Source organism: Rattus rattus, chromosome 4, assembly GCF_011064425.1.
Source record: "Rattus rattus isolate New Zealand chromosome 4, Rrattus_CSIRO_v1, whole genome shotgun sequence".
NCBI lineage: Eukaryota > Metazoa > Chordata > Mammalia > Rodentia > Muridae > Rattus > Rattus rattus.
The window spans coordinates 15,456,981-15,472,270 of NC_046157.1; the positions used below are offsets into that span (position 1 = coordinate 15,456,981).

A 15,290-nucleotide genomic window follows, 5' to 3' on the forward strand; every position below is an offset into this window, starting at 1 on the left:
CCTGAGCTGGACAAGACACCATGTGAGGACAGTGGCAGAGTACACATGAGTAGAAAGACTGGGACGGAAGTCAGTTTTACCATCTATGCAAGAGCAGAGGCTGAACAGCCTTGGTCCTGCCAGTGCTGTTAGGGGCCATCTCTGCCAGCACAGTGGTGAGCAAAGCAGGCTTCAGGCTCTAGGTTCGAATCCTGGCTTAGCCTCCTCTTCCTCTTCTTTCTTATTCCTGCTATCACTGCACAGGTTATCGGGCAATGGCTGGAGCTCCAGTCGGGAGACACTATCCCTGGTTTCTTCAAGCTAACGAAACTCATCTGGCCTCAGGCATCTGCCTTTGGGGCTATTTAAGATCAATAGAGCTTAGGAAGTATTTATTAGACCCTGCCAGGGCCTTGCACAGGACACACGCACAGTCACAATCAGCAAGCTGTCTTTCTGATGGATAGGGTACAGAAATACTCGGTGAGCTGGAATACTGTGGACTCAACATGTGATTGAAGCATCCCTCATTTAACTTCCCCAAGTGCATGATGGGAAGTCAGTGTTCATAATAGTAGACACACACACCCCAAGAATCTAAAACCGCTCTATGAAAGTTAAGGAAATGCCAGGCAGTGGTGGCACACGCCTTTAATCCCAGCACTCGGGAGGCAAAGGCAGGCAGATCTCATTTAGTTTGAGGCCAGCCTGATCTACAGAGTGAGTTCCAGGACAGCCAGGGCTACACAGAGAAACCCCGTCTCAAACAAACAAATAAATACAAAAACAAAAACACAAGGAAGGAAGGAAGGAAGGAGGGAAGGAAGGAGGGAAGAAAGGAAGGGAGGGAGGGAGGGAGGGAGGGAGGAAATTGATAAAGGTGACAGGAACTGAGTATCTCCTTGGCTCACAGGCCTGGACAGTGGGAGGGTAGAAGCATCCACTGTCTCATCTAAGGGGTTCATCAGAAGCACATGTGGTCAGTGACAGATTCAGGCCACAGGGATCAGGGAAGTACACCCAGTTCAAGTATGCAAATGATGCCCCTTAGTGACAAGAGAGGTTAAAAGGCAGGATATGATCTCTGAGGCCCTCTCTCTCTCTCTCTCTCTCTCTCTCTCTCTCTCTCTCTCTCTCTCTCTCTCTCTCCATCTTTCAGGCGAGAGTTCCAAAGGTGTGTGCAGAAGATCTGAGTCACCATGGCCAGGAGGGCACTACAGGCTCAGGCCTGTCCCTCTGTCCTCGTGTATTTTCCCTTCAAATGCCCACGCTCAGAAAATGTTTGCTGAATGACTGAGCGGCTGCCGAGGGGAGGTATATACAGTTACACCATCTGTCGACAGACACCTCCTGATCTCACTTAGTAGCCAACAAACCAAGAAATTCAAGGCTCGTGGCCCTCGAAACCAACGGCTCTGAGGAGGGGAGCACCAGTTAGTGGGCCTGGTGCTTGATCTGAATTTTCCTCTTTACCCTCTTCGTGCTTTCCAAATTTTCTGCTCCGCAAAATGCATAACATTTAGTGCGTTACGCTTATTCGTTTATTTAACCTTTAAAGGTGAGTTCTTGCTATGTTTCCCAGGCCCGTCTCAATCCCGGGTTCCAATTCTCCCACTTCAATTTCCAAGGTAGTTAGTTGGGACTGCAAACATAAATAAGTTTTGCTTGTTTTTTGTTTTTTGTTTTTTTGGGTTTTTTGTTTGTTTGTTTGTTTTTTGTTTTTGTTTGTTTGGTTTTTTTTTGTTTTGTTTTTTTTGAGGCAAGGTCTCACAGTAGCCCAGGCTAACCTGAAACTCACAATATAGCCCCAACTGGCCTTGAACTCATTGTAATCCTCCTGTCTCAGCCTCCTGAATGCTGAGATTTTAGGCTTGAGCCACCAGACCCATTTTTTTTAAACTACTTTTAAAAAACTAGAAATGTAAGCCAGGCACGGTGGTACACACCTATAATCCCAGCACTTGGGGGGCAGAGGCAGGAGAGTTGCCTCAAGTTCAAGTCCCATAACTATCAAGTGCTGGGGCCATGCAAGACTATACTGTGAGTGCCTGTCTCAAAGAAAGCACAGTGTAAGCGGCCAGTAAGCCTAATGCACCACTCACGAGACAGTCGTGACCCCTATGTGTTCACTGCTATGGGAGCTCCCAGCCCTGAGAGTGGGGTTAGTCCCACGTTCACTATCTCTGTATAGGACCTGGAAGTTGTGCCATTGTGTGTGTGTAAGTGGGGATAGGAATCCTGAGCTGGGGCATCTATACCTTAATCCCGTAGATGGGCAGAAGCAGCCAGAGCCACTTGCTTAGTTTGGACTCGTGACATTTATACATTATTAAGCTTTTGTTTTGTTTTGAGACAGGGTCTTACTGTGTCTTACTAGCCCAGGCCAGTCTTGAACCTTCAGTGAGCCTCCAGCTTTAGTTTCCTGAGTGCTGGGATGACAGGTATGAGACACCAAGCCGGCAGGGATGTGTGTATTTTTGATTTGTGTGTTTGTTTCTCTGTGTAGACCAGGCTGGCCTCGAACTCACAGAGACCCACCTGCCTCTGTCACCCAAGTGCTAAGATTAAAGTGGTTGGGCCACCACGGCCCGGCTGGATGTACATATATTTTTAAAAAGATTTCATTTATTGTATGAGTGCACTGTCGCTGTCTACCAGAAGAGGGCATCAGATCCCATTACAGAGGGCTGTGAGCCACCATGTGGTTGCTGGGAATCGAACTCAGGACCTGTGGAGGAACATCCAGTTCTCTTAACTGCTGAGCCATCTCTCCAGCCCCTGGATGTACATGTTTTTCAATAATGGATTTCTTTTAAAAGGTGAGACTATAAATGAGGGGAAGAATGAAAATCGCAGAGCAGAGGAACAGCCAGGATCGGCTGCAAGGGCGGGCTCTGGCGATGCTGGAGACCGCCACCGCCGCACTGCCACCGCCACCTCGTGCTTATGGACAAGCAAGACGCCTCCATTTCCAGAGAGTGAATATTCCCTTACACCCCCCCCCCCCGGCCCTCCAGTCACTGCTCTGCCCTGACCTCGCTCTGCAGTCCCCTTAGCCACAGGCCTCAGTGGAGACGGCTGGCTCCAGGCTTCTTGGTGTCTCACACATTCTCAGACTCTGTTTAGGAACAGAGCCTCAACAGGTGGACAAGCCCTAGCTCCAATGCAGCTCTCAACCATCAGCTTTTAGGGCGTGAGGGACACCAGGTGAGACACCTGCCCTCACCAGGCCACAGCCACCTGTGGCAGGTGGGCAGGAAAATGGGCCACAGGGGGAAGGAGCCGCTGGTCCTGAGGAGAGGGAGGGTCACAGCAGCCCGCCTCTGGATAGAATTCTGACCCATGGAAATGGGGCCAAAGGGGACCCCAGGAAGGAAGGTCCAGATGCCTAGGACAGGAAATGGCCAGGACAGAATGGTAGACATAACCAGAGATAGCAGAATGCACTGGCTGGAAACGCCTGGAAATCACACAAGGAACCTGGTTTACCCATCCCGCCTCAGTCAGAAGTTCTGAGGTTTGGAATTTTTGAGTCCTGTATAAGTCTGACTAATTTTCAGACTCTGGGTACATAATGATAATTCTGCCAAATAAGGGCATTAAAAAAATCAAGCCAAACCCAAACCACAGATCAGCATTACGTAATGCTTACTAACATCCTTCCACAGATGGGATTTCAATGCAAAAGGCCGGGACATAAAACTCAGCAGTTCCTTCACCAAAAAACACCAGACAGCATCCTTCTCCAACGTGTGTGTGAACCTGTGTTACCCTTCATCTCCTCTGTCTTCAGACAAATGGAAACTCCCTTGCTGAATGGGGTTGAGAGGGGCTGTAAGGTCCTGCCTGTGTGGGTCAGCACTGTGTTACAGGTCTCTGTTTTTTTATGGTCAAATGGGCTGGGGAACACTGATACCAAGCTTCCTGCCTTCCTTTCTCCCTTCCTCCCTCCCTCTCTCCTTCCCTTCCAACACATTATTATATAGCCCAGGCTGGATTTGAACTCATGATCCTCATGACTCAGCCACACGAGTCCTGGTGTTACAGCCTAAACCATTAGTCATAAACTATAACACGAGGCTTTTTGAGAGATCTATTACTCATGCTTTCTGTTTTTTCTGTAGGAAGGACCTGACTGTGCAAGCCGTCTGTGAGAACTGGACCCCAATATTCAGCGTTCCCTTGACCAGCCCAGCCATGAAACTGAGTCCTGCCCCAGTTTGAGAAGCTCCTCCACAGACTGTGGGGGCCATGCAGAGAGCTTCATTTATGATTAGCAGTCTCGAGGTTAATAAGGCAGGGTTACAAAGCAGCTCATTCTCAAGGAGGCCCCAGCAAGTATTGGTAGGTGACACACCCATGCACCCACCCGGAAGGCAGGCCCTGTACCTCCAGGTCGGAGTTAATGGAGGAGACCTCGGAGGAGCTGCTGGAAGACACTCTGGCCTGGATGACCTGAATGGGAGGGTACGAGGGAGGCTCCTGCAAGGAGGCATCTCCAGTGCTTGTCTGTCCATCACCGGGTAGCCTGGTGGCGCTGCAGCCTGCCTGCAGGGAGAGAAGGAAAGAGAGGCTGTGGTACTTGGTTTACTTCACTTCTTAGCATACAAAGCGTTCGTACACGCACAGCATTCCACAGGCACAAATGTGACTGTGCAGTGTCCCCTGGACCCCTTATTCCTCAGCATCCAGAGGTGGTAGCACTCATGGTCCCTGTGTCCTTCCAGATGTTCCACACGGACACACTCTAATGCACACATATGTGTGTCCCCCTACTTCCACAAACAGTAGCACGCATGCTATCGTCTCTTACGGGTTTTATTTTCACTTAACAATATATGCCTTAGATGTGGTTCTATATGATAAGCTATCAGGGGTTGTTAAGAGTAGCATTACAGATGCTCACAATCCATTTAGCCTGTCCCTTACCGAAGGGTACTCAGGGGTTTGAAATCTCCTTTTTCCAGTCTACGCTGACCTGGGTAGGTCATACCAGGGGAGTGGTTTGAATGAGATGTTTCTCAGTCTCAGGCTTTTGAATACTCAGTTCCTAGTCGTTGACCCCGGGCAGTTTAGGAGGGGTGGAATTGTTAGAGGAAGTACCTCGGTGGGGGTGAGCTTTGAGGGTTTAAGATTCCTCCTACTGTTACTTTCTTCCCCTCTACCTTGGGTTTGCAGGTCTGGCCAGATCCAGTTGTAGAGTCTGTCCTCACCATTATGAATCTGGAAGCCTAAATCCACCATCCTTCTCTACCTTGCATTGGTCATGGTGTTTTCTCGCAGCAGTAGAGAAGTAACAAACACAGCGGGACATCTGAAATTTCAGGGTACACATAGAATTGCTAGGACGTTCTGGATTAAAGGGGGGCAGTCCATTTGTCACCTTGACAGCTATTGTCCCTGAGGCTTTATCAACTCACACCAGGGCGGCATTCGATAGAGTGGTGGGGGAACTGGGAGACACAGGAGGAGGGTGTTTGTGACTGGATCTGTTATCTATCTTTAACCTACTTAACCTATCCTTCCAGAATAGGGTTCTGGAGACTCCTCAGAGATCAGGAAAGTGCCATCTACTGGACTTTCACAGCCATGCAACGTTCTGGGCTTTGGCCAGAGTTGGGAGAACGCCCTCAATCCCAGCGCTTGGGAGGTAGAGGCAGGAGGACCAGGAGTTTCAGGTCAAACTCAGCTGCGTAGGGAATGACAGGACAGACTGGTTACAAGAGACCCTTTGAGTAACAACAACCATAACAAAAAGCAAAGGGTTGAGGTGGTGCACTGGTAGGATACACTAAAGAAGAAACGGTGAGAGGATTATGAGTTCAAGGCCAGCCTGTGCTATACTTAGGGTCTGGCAACATGGATCAAGAGGTGCTTGCCACCAAGCCTGACGACCTGGGTTGGATCTCCCAGAACCCACGTGGTCAAAGGACAGAACATGTCCTTTATGTCATGTGAATGACAATGACCCCAACGCACACAGCCTACACCAAAGCTTTCTGAAAGGCCATCTTATGCTGACTGTGTCGCATCTCCGTAGGAGACTTGTCCGCTTTGGGTCTCAGTTTCGGTCCCAGCCAATCAAAGAGGCTGGTGAGCACAGTAATGGAAAAGGATCACGATGTAAGTGCCCTGACCCCAAATACTGAGGGTTCAGCCCTAGGTAGGCTGACTGCTTGCACCAGATGCCACGTGAGTCAGTGGGGCAGGTGGAGAAAGTCCACAGAGAAACAAAAGCAGGGCTCTGGATGCAGCCTTGGAACATAGGTCAGGAGCACCCTGCTGCCCTCAGAGGAAGGGAGCTGAAATAGAACCTGTGGGTAGAATGGGGAGGCAGGTGGTTCCTAGGCAATGAAATAAATCCTATAACCCCCCCAGCGTGGATTACACCCTAATCGACAGATGAACAAGTGTTTTCCAACGTCCCTGTTGAGGGTGAAGCTGTTGGTCTTCCATGGCCATGGCCCCTCTGCCCATCTCCAGGCTGTCCTGAACCTCCTGAGTCCTGGCTCTAACCACTGGCAAGCCATGTGACCTTGATCAGTTACTGAAGTCCATCCCCCTGCTCCCCCACCTCCACCCCTGCCTCGTGTTTCCCAGGCTGTAAGATGTCGGCACTGACCTTAATGGCAAGGGCTAAAGGGAATAGGTAAATGCTGGTTGTGCTGTTCCTTCAGTTAAGGTCAGTCAAGCCGGCTGCACAGCCAGGGCCTCAGCAGGGCCTCTCGCCCTCTGGTGGACACAGGTGGAAGAGGCTGGGCGAAACTCGCTGGTGGGTGGGCGTCTGTAGGGGAGAATGAGGGAGGTACACGCCTGTGTGCGTGTGTGTGTGTGTGTGTGTGTGTGTGTGTGTGTGTGTGCATATGCGAGAGCATGTGTGTGCTCTGGGGCGGGTGAGTGGAACCAGGGCTTCAGGTGCATGCTAAGCAAGCAATAAGCCAATCACAGCCCAGGTTTTTTGTCTCATAAGTGCTGTGATTTAAAATCATCAGTCTTAAGTGGGAGCAGGGGCCGCCGCAACACTGATCAAAGTGCAGCTGAACTGAGGGCTCACAACTACCTCAGAACTTTAGCTCCAGGAGGTCTGACACCCTCTTCTGACCTCACGGGCTCCTGCTCACGTGTGGTGCACAAACATACCTCAGATGCACACACACACACACACACACACACACACACACACACACACACACACACACATAAAGTAATGAAGAACCTTTTTGAAAAATGTAAGTTATATTTGTAAAAGAGCGCTCCTGCCTAGCGGGAGGGTGCACACCTGTAACCCCAATGTCTGAGGTAGATCTGAGGACAGCTTAGCCTACAGACACCCACCTCCCTCAAATACACAAACAACAACAACAACCAAACCAAACCGACAACAACAAAATACCTCAAAAGCAAATCAAAGCGAAACCAAAAAGCCCTCGGTTTGCTGGTGTAGACAGCAGGCTGGACCGGGAGTGGTGGTAAATCGCAGCCAGGGGACATCTGTTTGCCGGAAGAACACGCCCTCCTCCCTTTTGAGACAGTGCGTGTGCAGCCCGGGTTGCTGATAGACAGCACAGGCATTATTTTTGTTCTGTTGGCTGCAGGGTTTCACCTGTCCCTGGAGTTGGACTCACTGTGTAGCCCAGGCTGACTATGGAGCAATCTTCTGCCTCACCTCTCCAGTACAGGTTTCATTAACTATTTTTTAAATATATTTTATTATTTCATAGGTACAAGTATGTTGTCCGCATTCATGTCTGTGCACTGCTTGTGTGCCTGGAGGCCAGAAGAGGGCATCGGATCTCCTTAAGTAGGGATCACAGACCATTACGAGCCACCACGTAGATGCCCAGAGTTGCTCTGGAAGAACAGTCACTGCTCTTAGCCACTGAGCCACCTCTCCAGGTCCCTCATTGGCTATTTTAAAAGAAGCATTTGCAGGACCAACAAATGGCCTGGGTGGGAAGAGGATGGTGCAAGGGGAAAAGAAAGGGGATCTGGTCTGCATTGATGATGGCTCACTGGTAGAGTTCTCTCCTGCCACTTGGGAGGCCCACGTGGGCCTGGGTTCGATTCCTGGCCAATGAAAAAAAAAGAAAGAAAGGGGAATCTGGGGCTTGAATCACTACATTGATAGGGACAGCACTTCCTGTGGGGACAGCACTTCCTGTGGTACAGTGGGCGCCTATCTAGGCAGGCAAAGCCTGAGCGCTGTGTGGATGTGGTAAGTGTGAGACACCATGTGGTGCATCTGGGCGTCTGGGACTGGAAGTAAGGGGAGAGGACCAGAACCCTCCTGAGAGCCAGTGTGAGGGAGAACTGGGCAGTGGAACTGGGGTCTGCAGGAGCACACCAAAGAGGAGGGAGCACTCCCCCATCAGGGTTGAGGCAATCCCACTCTAAGGGCAAGTTACCATTGAAGCTCGCCCTTAGTGAGAAGTGGCAGAAAACAGTGTTGGGGCCTCAGAATCAGGTGTGTGTGGGGGGTCAGGTTGGAAGTCACTTGGAAGCTCCTTGGAAGTCACTGGTGACCTGGCTAAGACATCTTAGACTAGTGGGATAAGGGGGTGAACTTTCTGTAATCTCCTTCCCAACCCTCTTCCCCTCGAGGATCCTGAAGGAGCCCCACAGTCTCTTCCCCAGCTCTGCTTGCGCCTCAGCTTCAGCCCAAAGTCTCGCCACCTCTTCTCAAGACCACCTTGCTTCTAGTGCCTTCTCCCTGCCTGTGTGCTGCCTAGCGAGGCTTCACACAAGCACGGGTGACCTTGAGCTTAGCCCCGAAGCCACCCCAGCGGTCTCTACCCTTAGACTGACAGCTAGATCCTACAGCTGATGGTCCTATCCTTGTCTCGCCTTCGCCTTCATCTTTCACACGCACTGCATGCTGGGAGGGACCAAACCATGTCTCTCTTGTATGTAGATTATTTTAAATTAAAGACAAGTAAAAGCCAACAGAAACAGGGCAAACCTTTTGCCATCTTGTAACTGCTGCAAATTATAGTCGCTCCTCAGAGCTGAGGGGACTCCTTCTGGGACTCCCATGGATACAGAAGCCTAGGGCGCTCAAGTCCCTCGTGTAGAATGGTGTGGATTCGGGGGAGCTCTGTGAGTTCCAGGTCGTCTGGTCTACCTAACAAGTCTCAGGCCAGCTACAGCAGCTACACAGCAGGACCCCACACCCCAAAGGGGGAAAAACATGAAAACCAAACGGCAGGATGAAGAACGATGCCTTCAAATGGACAAAAAGCCTTGCGGTAAGATCTGAAACTGGAATTATTAGAGGAATTGTAGGTGAAGTACTTTAAAATACAGCACAGGCATGAATTTTCTGAACAGGACTCCTGAATGTTCTTTTCAGGGGTTGATAAAGGGAACCTCATGAAGTTAAAAGGCTTTTGAACCGCAAAGGAGATAGTTAACCAAGAAAAGAAACAGCCTACTGAGGAGAAGAAACATCTTTGCTAGTTGACGTTACTATCTGGAATATATCATGAGGATATTAACAAGTCTATACATCTGACATTAACACATAAAATAGACAAAGATCTGAAAAAAACTAAACAATAAGAAATCAATCCACTCGGTCAATAAATATTCTAATGAAATGTGCGGCCCACGAAAGACGAAATATAAGTGATTGATAGATATGAAGTGCTCAACCTCAGAGAAATCTTAATTAAAAACTACATTGAAAGTCAGTCGATCTCACCCCAGTCAGAATGTCAGTCATTAGGAAAACAAACAGCAGGTCCGGGAAGGGGAGATGGCGCGGTGGCTAAGGACGCTTGCTGCTCTTTAGAGGACCTAAGTTCAGATCTAAAGCACCCACATCACACGGCTCACAAGTGATTATAACACAGTGCCTTTTTCTGGCTTCCAGTGCGCGCGTGCACACACACACACGAGGGATGGGGAGAAACAGACAGAAATACACACACACACACACGAGGGATGGGGAGAAACAGACAGAAACACACACACACACACAAGGGATGGGGAGAAACAGACAGAAATACACACACACACACACACACATGAACACACACAGAGAGAGAGAGAGAGAGAGAGAGAGAGAGAGAGAGAGAGAGAAAGAGACAGAGACAGAGAAAGAGAAGCAAAATGAAAAAGAAATTCTAACAAAGTCATAGACAAAAGAGAACCTGTATACATTTGCTGGTGGTGATATAAACTAGTCTAGCCACCAGGAAATCAGTCTCAGGAAACTAAAAACAGATCTAGCACATATCCAACTAAAACACTCTTGGTGCTTATTAAGTCTTGAAAGACTTCTGGTCAACGAGTCACGGAGACACCCGCACATCAGTGTTTGCCGCAGCTTAGCACTATGCCCAGGAGCTAAGCTATGGAGTCAGCCTAGCAGAATGGGCATAAACAGACACTGTGGGGTCTCGGGTCATCTGCAGGAAAGCAGAGGCAACTGGAGAATTTAAGAGAATTAAGATCAGTCTCAAAAAGGTAAATTGTTACACTCTTCCTCTCTATGAGGTTCCTTGACTTTATAAAGACACGTGAGGTTGTGTGTGTGTGGTGTGTGTGTGAGTGAGTGTGTGTGTGAGTGAGTGAGTGTGTGTGTGTGTGTGTGTGTGTATGTGTGACAGGAGCATATCGATAAAACTGTCCCGTAGAAGTAAAACTGCCCAAGGAAACAAAGTGGACTCAAGGGCATGGGGGAGGGGAGGGGGAAGAAGGAAGGGGGTCAGGGAGCAGGGGACCATGGGATAGCTAATATCGACTGTCAGCTAGGTGACAGGACCTAGAAAACAAGTCCCATGGGCAGGCATGTGAAGGGTAGGTCAGTGGGAAGACCCACCCTGAGAGTGGTCAGCGCTATTCCTGGGGTGAGTCCTGAACTGAGAGAGGGAGCTGGGCGCGAGCATCCATCTCTCCCTGCTTCCGGGCTGAGGACGCAAGTGACCAGTTGCCTCAAACTCTCCATGATGGACCGTATCCTCGAACTCTGAGCCCAGGTAAACCCTACCTACCTGAAGTTGTTTATTTTTGTCTCAGCAGTGCATCAAGTCCTATACACGGAATGGAGAACATACAATACAGACACAGCACACACCGGTATGAAAATACCTTTAGGTGGTAAGGTAGCATCTGTGAGGAATAGATACAATGGAAAACATTTAAATAAGGAAAAACTAAAATCCCGCTTTGTTTTTCAAGACAGGGTTTCCCCGTGTAGCCCTGGCTGTCCTGGAATTCACTCTGTAGACCAGGCTGGCCTCGAACCCAGAGATGGCCTGCCTCTGCCTCCCGAGTGCTGGGACTAAAGCCGCCTGGCAAAACCAAAACCGGTTTACATTTCCCCTTCTGTGTAGTAATCCACGTTTGTGGAGGAAACTCCTGGTTTTCCCTCACGGGCGCAGCTGTCACTGGAGGTTCTCACTGCATGAGAGGACAACCCTGAACTGCCACATGTCTCTCTCTCTCTCTCTCTCTCTCTCTCTCTCTCTCTCTCTCTCTCTCTCTCTCTCTCTCTCTCTCCTCTCTTGTTTTCTAACTTTCCCCCAACTTCACAAGGCCTGGGCATTTTTCCTGAGCCTGCAGTGGTTTAGAATCCTCGCTTCCTTGAACCACATTTTTCCTCGTAAGCTCCCATGTCTGGGTAACGGCAAGGTTTCTTTCTCTTTCACCCTCTTGAGTCATAGTCCTCAACTATGGTACCTGAGAGAGTGCAGGGAAAAGTTCTTTTCCCTCCAATCAGCGCCCCTCCACTGCAACTCTGGGGGAACCCCAAATGGGTCCCAGCAGCTGAAGTGCCGCCTCTTTCAGGAAGCCTTCCGGGCTTGCTTCTCACCATGCTGGATACCCAGTTGCGACCCAGAGGCACTCACCCGCTGTGCAGGCTCAACGGTCAGCTCCAAGTAGCGACTGACTGCTGTCATTGTCTTCAGGGGCTTGCAGTGTGACAAGCTGGTCAGAGGCACCCAATCTGAGTTCTTTGAAAAGGAAACAGAGGGGCAAGGGGAGAAATTGTAAAGCCCAAGGCACCTTCTAAAGGGAAGGTCTCAAATTCAAAAGAACCATTACACCGGACCTGGTGACACACGCCTTTAGTCCTGAACTCAAAAAGGCAGAGGCAGGTGGGTCTCTGAGAGTTCGAGGCCAGCCTGATCTACACAATGAGTTCTAGGCCAGCTAGTGAGGCCCTGCCTCAAAAAAAAGCTGCTTCCCAGAGATTTGCATGCTCAGAATTTGGGAGCCACTCCAGCAGGTGCAGAGTAGAGTCTGATTCAAGGCAGTGGTTCTAACTTGAGTATTAGCTTGGGAACAGCTTGCTAGAAGCCACCGTTGGTTTTAGAGGAGGGCCATCCGGTCCAGGGCACACACTTTTAGAACTTTTGCTATCAGCAGCTGTGTTCTGTCCATAGCTTACCAGCCAGGCACAATCAATAGTAACTGGAAATGGGCATAGACCAAAGGATACATCACAGGACATGCACCACAGGATACACCACAGGACATATGCCACAGGGTACACAACAGGACATACACCACAGGGTACACCACAGGATACACCACAGGACATACACCACAGGACATACCCACAGGATACATCACAGGACATACACCACAGGATACACCACAGGACATATGCCACAGGGTACACAACAGGACATACACCACAGGATACACCACTGGATACACCACAGGACATACACCACAGGACATACACCACAGGACATACACCACAGGACATACACCACAGGACATACACCACAGGACATACACCACAGGATACACCACAGGACATACACCGCAGGACATACACCACAGGATACACCACAGGACATACACCACAGGACATACACCACAGGACATACACCACAGGACATACACCACAGGACATACACCACAGGATACACCACAGGACATACACCACAGGATCTAGACCTTACTTAAACACTGCTAGGTTTATTTTGTGTGTGGGTTTTGTTGTTTTGTTTTGTTTGTAATTTAATTGCATGATTCTCAAGTGTGAACTTTGTGGATGACAACAGGGGGAGACAATGTCAAAATGTTGGACACACCTACAAGGGTCATGGCAGATACTCAAAGGCTTCTTGGTGCCTGCCCAGAGTCACCTAGACTCTGTACTGCAAGCTCTCTGGTAAGGCACAATTTTACCCCAGTTGCTAGAACGGGGAAATAAGTGTCCCATTCTCTACTCCAGGGGTGGGGGGGGGCTTTACTGCAAACTCAGACCTGGGAGCCTAAATAACCCAACCTCTTTTTTTGTTAAGTACACACCAACCCCTTCTATTTTATCTGCTGAGGCTACGTTGTTGGGCCTGGAATGTTCTAGGGAGTGGTCTTACTTTTTATTTGTTTACACACACACACACACACACACACACACACACACACACACGCCCTTTCTCCTTTTCAAGTCCTATAAGTAAAGGAATCCCAGCCTCCTTTGTGTCCTCGATCTGTAAGAGGGGCCTGAAGTGCTGAGGGGCCCAGGAGCAGGTGACACCCCTTTAGCCCCCCCAAATTAGTAAAAGGGGAGGTGCTTGTCTTAAAATTCCTACGAGTTTCCATAATGATTTGGAATGCTGGACTTCTGATGAAGATGCATTGCCCCAGTTAGGGTAAGATGTGGTGTCTTAGAAGTCATCGGTTTGGATCAAGCATTAAGGGACAAAAGGCTCAAGTACAGCGCAGACCCCAACACTGAGAAACCAGGGTGGCAGACACTCCCCTCAGACCTGTGGATTCTCACTAGTGGTGAATTAGAGCTGTTAATGTTGGACACAATCACAAGCAAAGCTTCCTCAGACGTTAGCAAGACCAGCTTCCAAGCAGCAATAGTTAAACGGTCGTGGTCTCGAATACGAATCGGTCCTTAGGACCTGGGACAATTTTCCAGAGACAGTGTCACGCGGATGTGCAAAGGCAGGGATGAACATTCCGCGTGCCAATACTCTGGAATTGTCAGGGCGTGGTGATGACATCAGAGACACGTAAAGACACTTTACGAATGAAGCTTGGAAAACGCACACTGTTTTAAAATTCAGATGCTCACTTCGGCAGTATGTAGGTCTGTGAGTGAGTTACTTGAACAAGACTACTTGACAGAGGCAAGAATGGCTTCAGTAAAGGAAACAAAACAACACCAAGCCAAGTGGGGAAAAGGAGGGTCCCGTTGTACTCGGGGTCGCGTGAGCTTTGGACATAAAAAGTAGTTTTTAAGAGGCCAAGAAAGACTTCTAGGAGCCCCTGTCCCCAGTACTTCCGTCTCTGCGCACCCTGCCAGCCCACCAGACATTTTCTACCCAGAGAGACCTTGTCCTCAGTCCGGGCCTCCTGGTTTTCTTCTTCCTTCTCTGCACAGGTCAAAAGGGCTTGTGTGTCGGCACTCTCTCTGGCTTCCATGGTAGCAAATCCAAAGGCCCGTCTCATTCTGCTCTTTATCACACAGGACAGAATGATGATCTGAGGTGTGGGGGTTAAGGTACACGGAAGTGGAAGTGGAGAGTTTCAGCCTCCAGGGGGCGCCCTTCACGCTCTTGCCTCCTGAGCCGCCTCCCCTGGTGCCCCTGTCCCAGGCAGACGGAGACTGTCTTGAAAACAGAGCCTGATCAATTTTTCTCTCTGTTTTCATTCCCTGCTAAATGCTTGTGAGATGGAAACAATTAGGAAACATGACTTACAGTGGTAGCGCACGCGGTGGGGAGGAGAGTGCGAGAAAACATAGATTGTGACCTTATTTGAAAGGACAGCCTAAGGGGATTGTTACTAAGGTGAGCCATACGTGCGGTGCCAGGAAGACATACAGAGATGCACTAAAGGAGCAAGGTATCGAAGACCAGCACACGCTGCCGTTATGAGGCAGTACCGGAAGTGAGAGTACACACCTGCCATCCCAGAACTTCCAAGGCTGAGGCATCTGGAAGTTCGAGGCCAGCCTTAGTTATGTAGTAAAAAACTTGCCTCGAAAAAGAAAAAAGAAAAAAAAAAAAACAATATAAAGCCACAGCTAGAGAATTTTGGAAGTCATAGGTGATCAGAAGAGAGGAGGGCAGCTTCTCAGGCAGAGCCTTTAAGACTGCTTGGACTTCTGGGTAATTTAAACTCCCCCACCACAGTAGCAGGGTCACATTCAGAGGCTGTCAGCACCTCCGACAGTCTCCCCCAGCCACCAGCTCAGCTTTGAAACACTTGTGCAAGGTCACTTGGGTGACAGCATATCAGGAAGCACCTCTGGGGCCCCAGGAGTCAATTAGGCTCAGCAGACACCAACTGCAGGCATCGAATTGTCACCTCTGTCAGCTCTGTCACCAACTGTC

General features: G+C 49.5%; 1 protein-coding gene across 2 annotated transcripts in view; it reads right to left on the reverse strand.

Annotated features, from left to right (window-relative positions):
* Tmem44 (transmembrane protein 44) overlaps window positions 1-15,290 on the reverse strand; it is a 35,274-nt gene that overhangs the window by 10,267 nt on the left and 9,717 nt on the right. For both annotated transcript variants that reach the window (XM_032900066.1, XM_032900065.1), the window contains exons 7-9: window positions 14,287-14,436; window positions 11,832-11,936; window positions 4,369-4,527 (exon numbers count right to left, since the gene is read on the reverse strand). In XM_032900066.1, coding sequence (XP_032755957.1) covers window positions 4,369-4,527; window positions 11,832-11,936; window positions 14,287-14,436 — 414 coding nt within the window. The remainder of the gene's footprint in view (window positions 1-4,368; window positions 4,528-11,831; window positions 11,937-14,286; window positions 14,437-15,290) is intronic.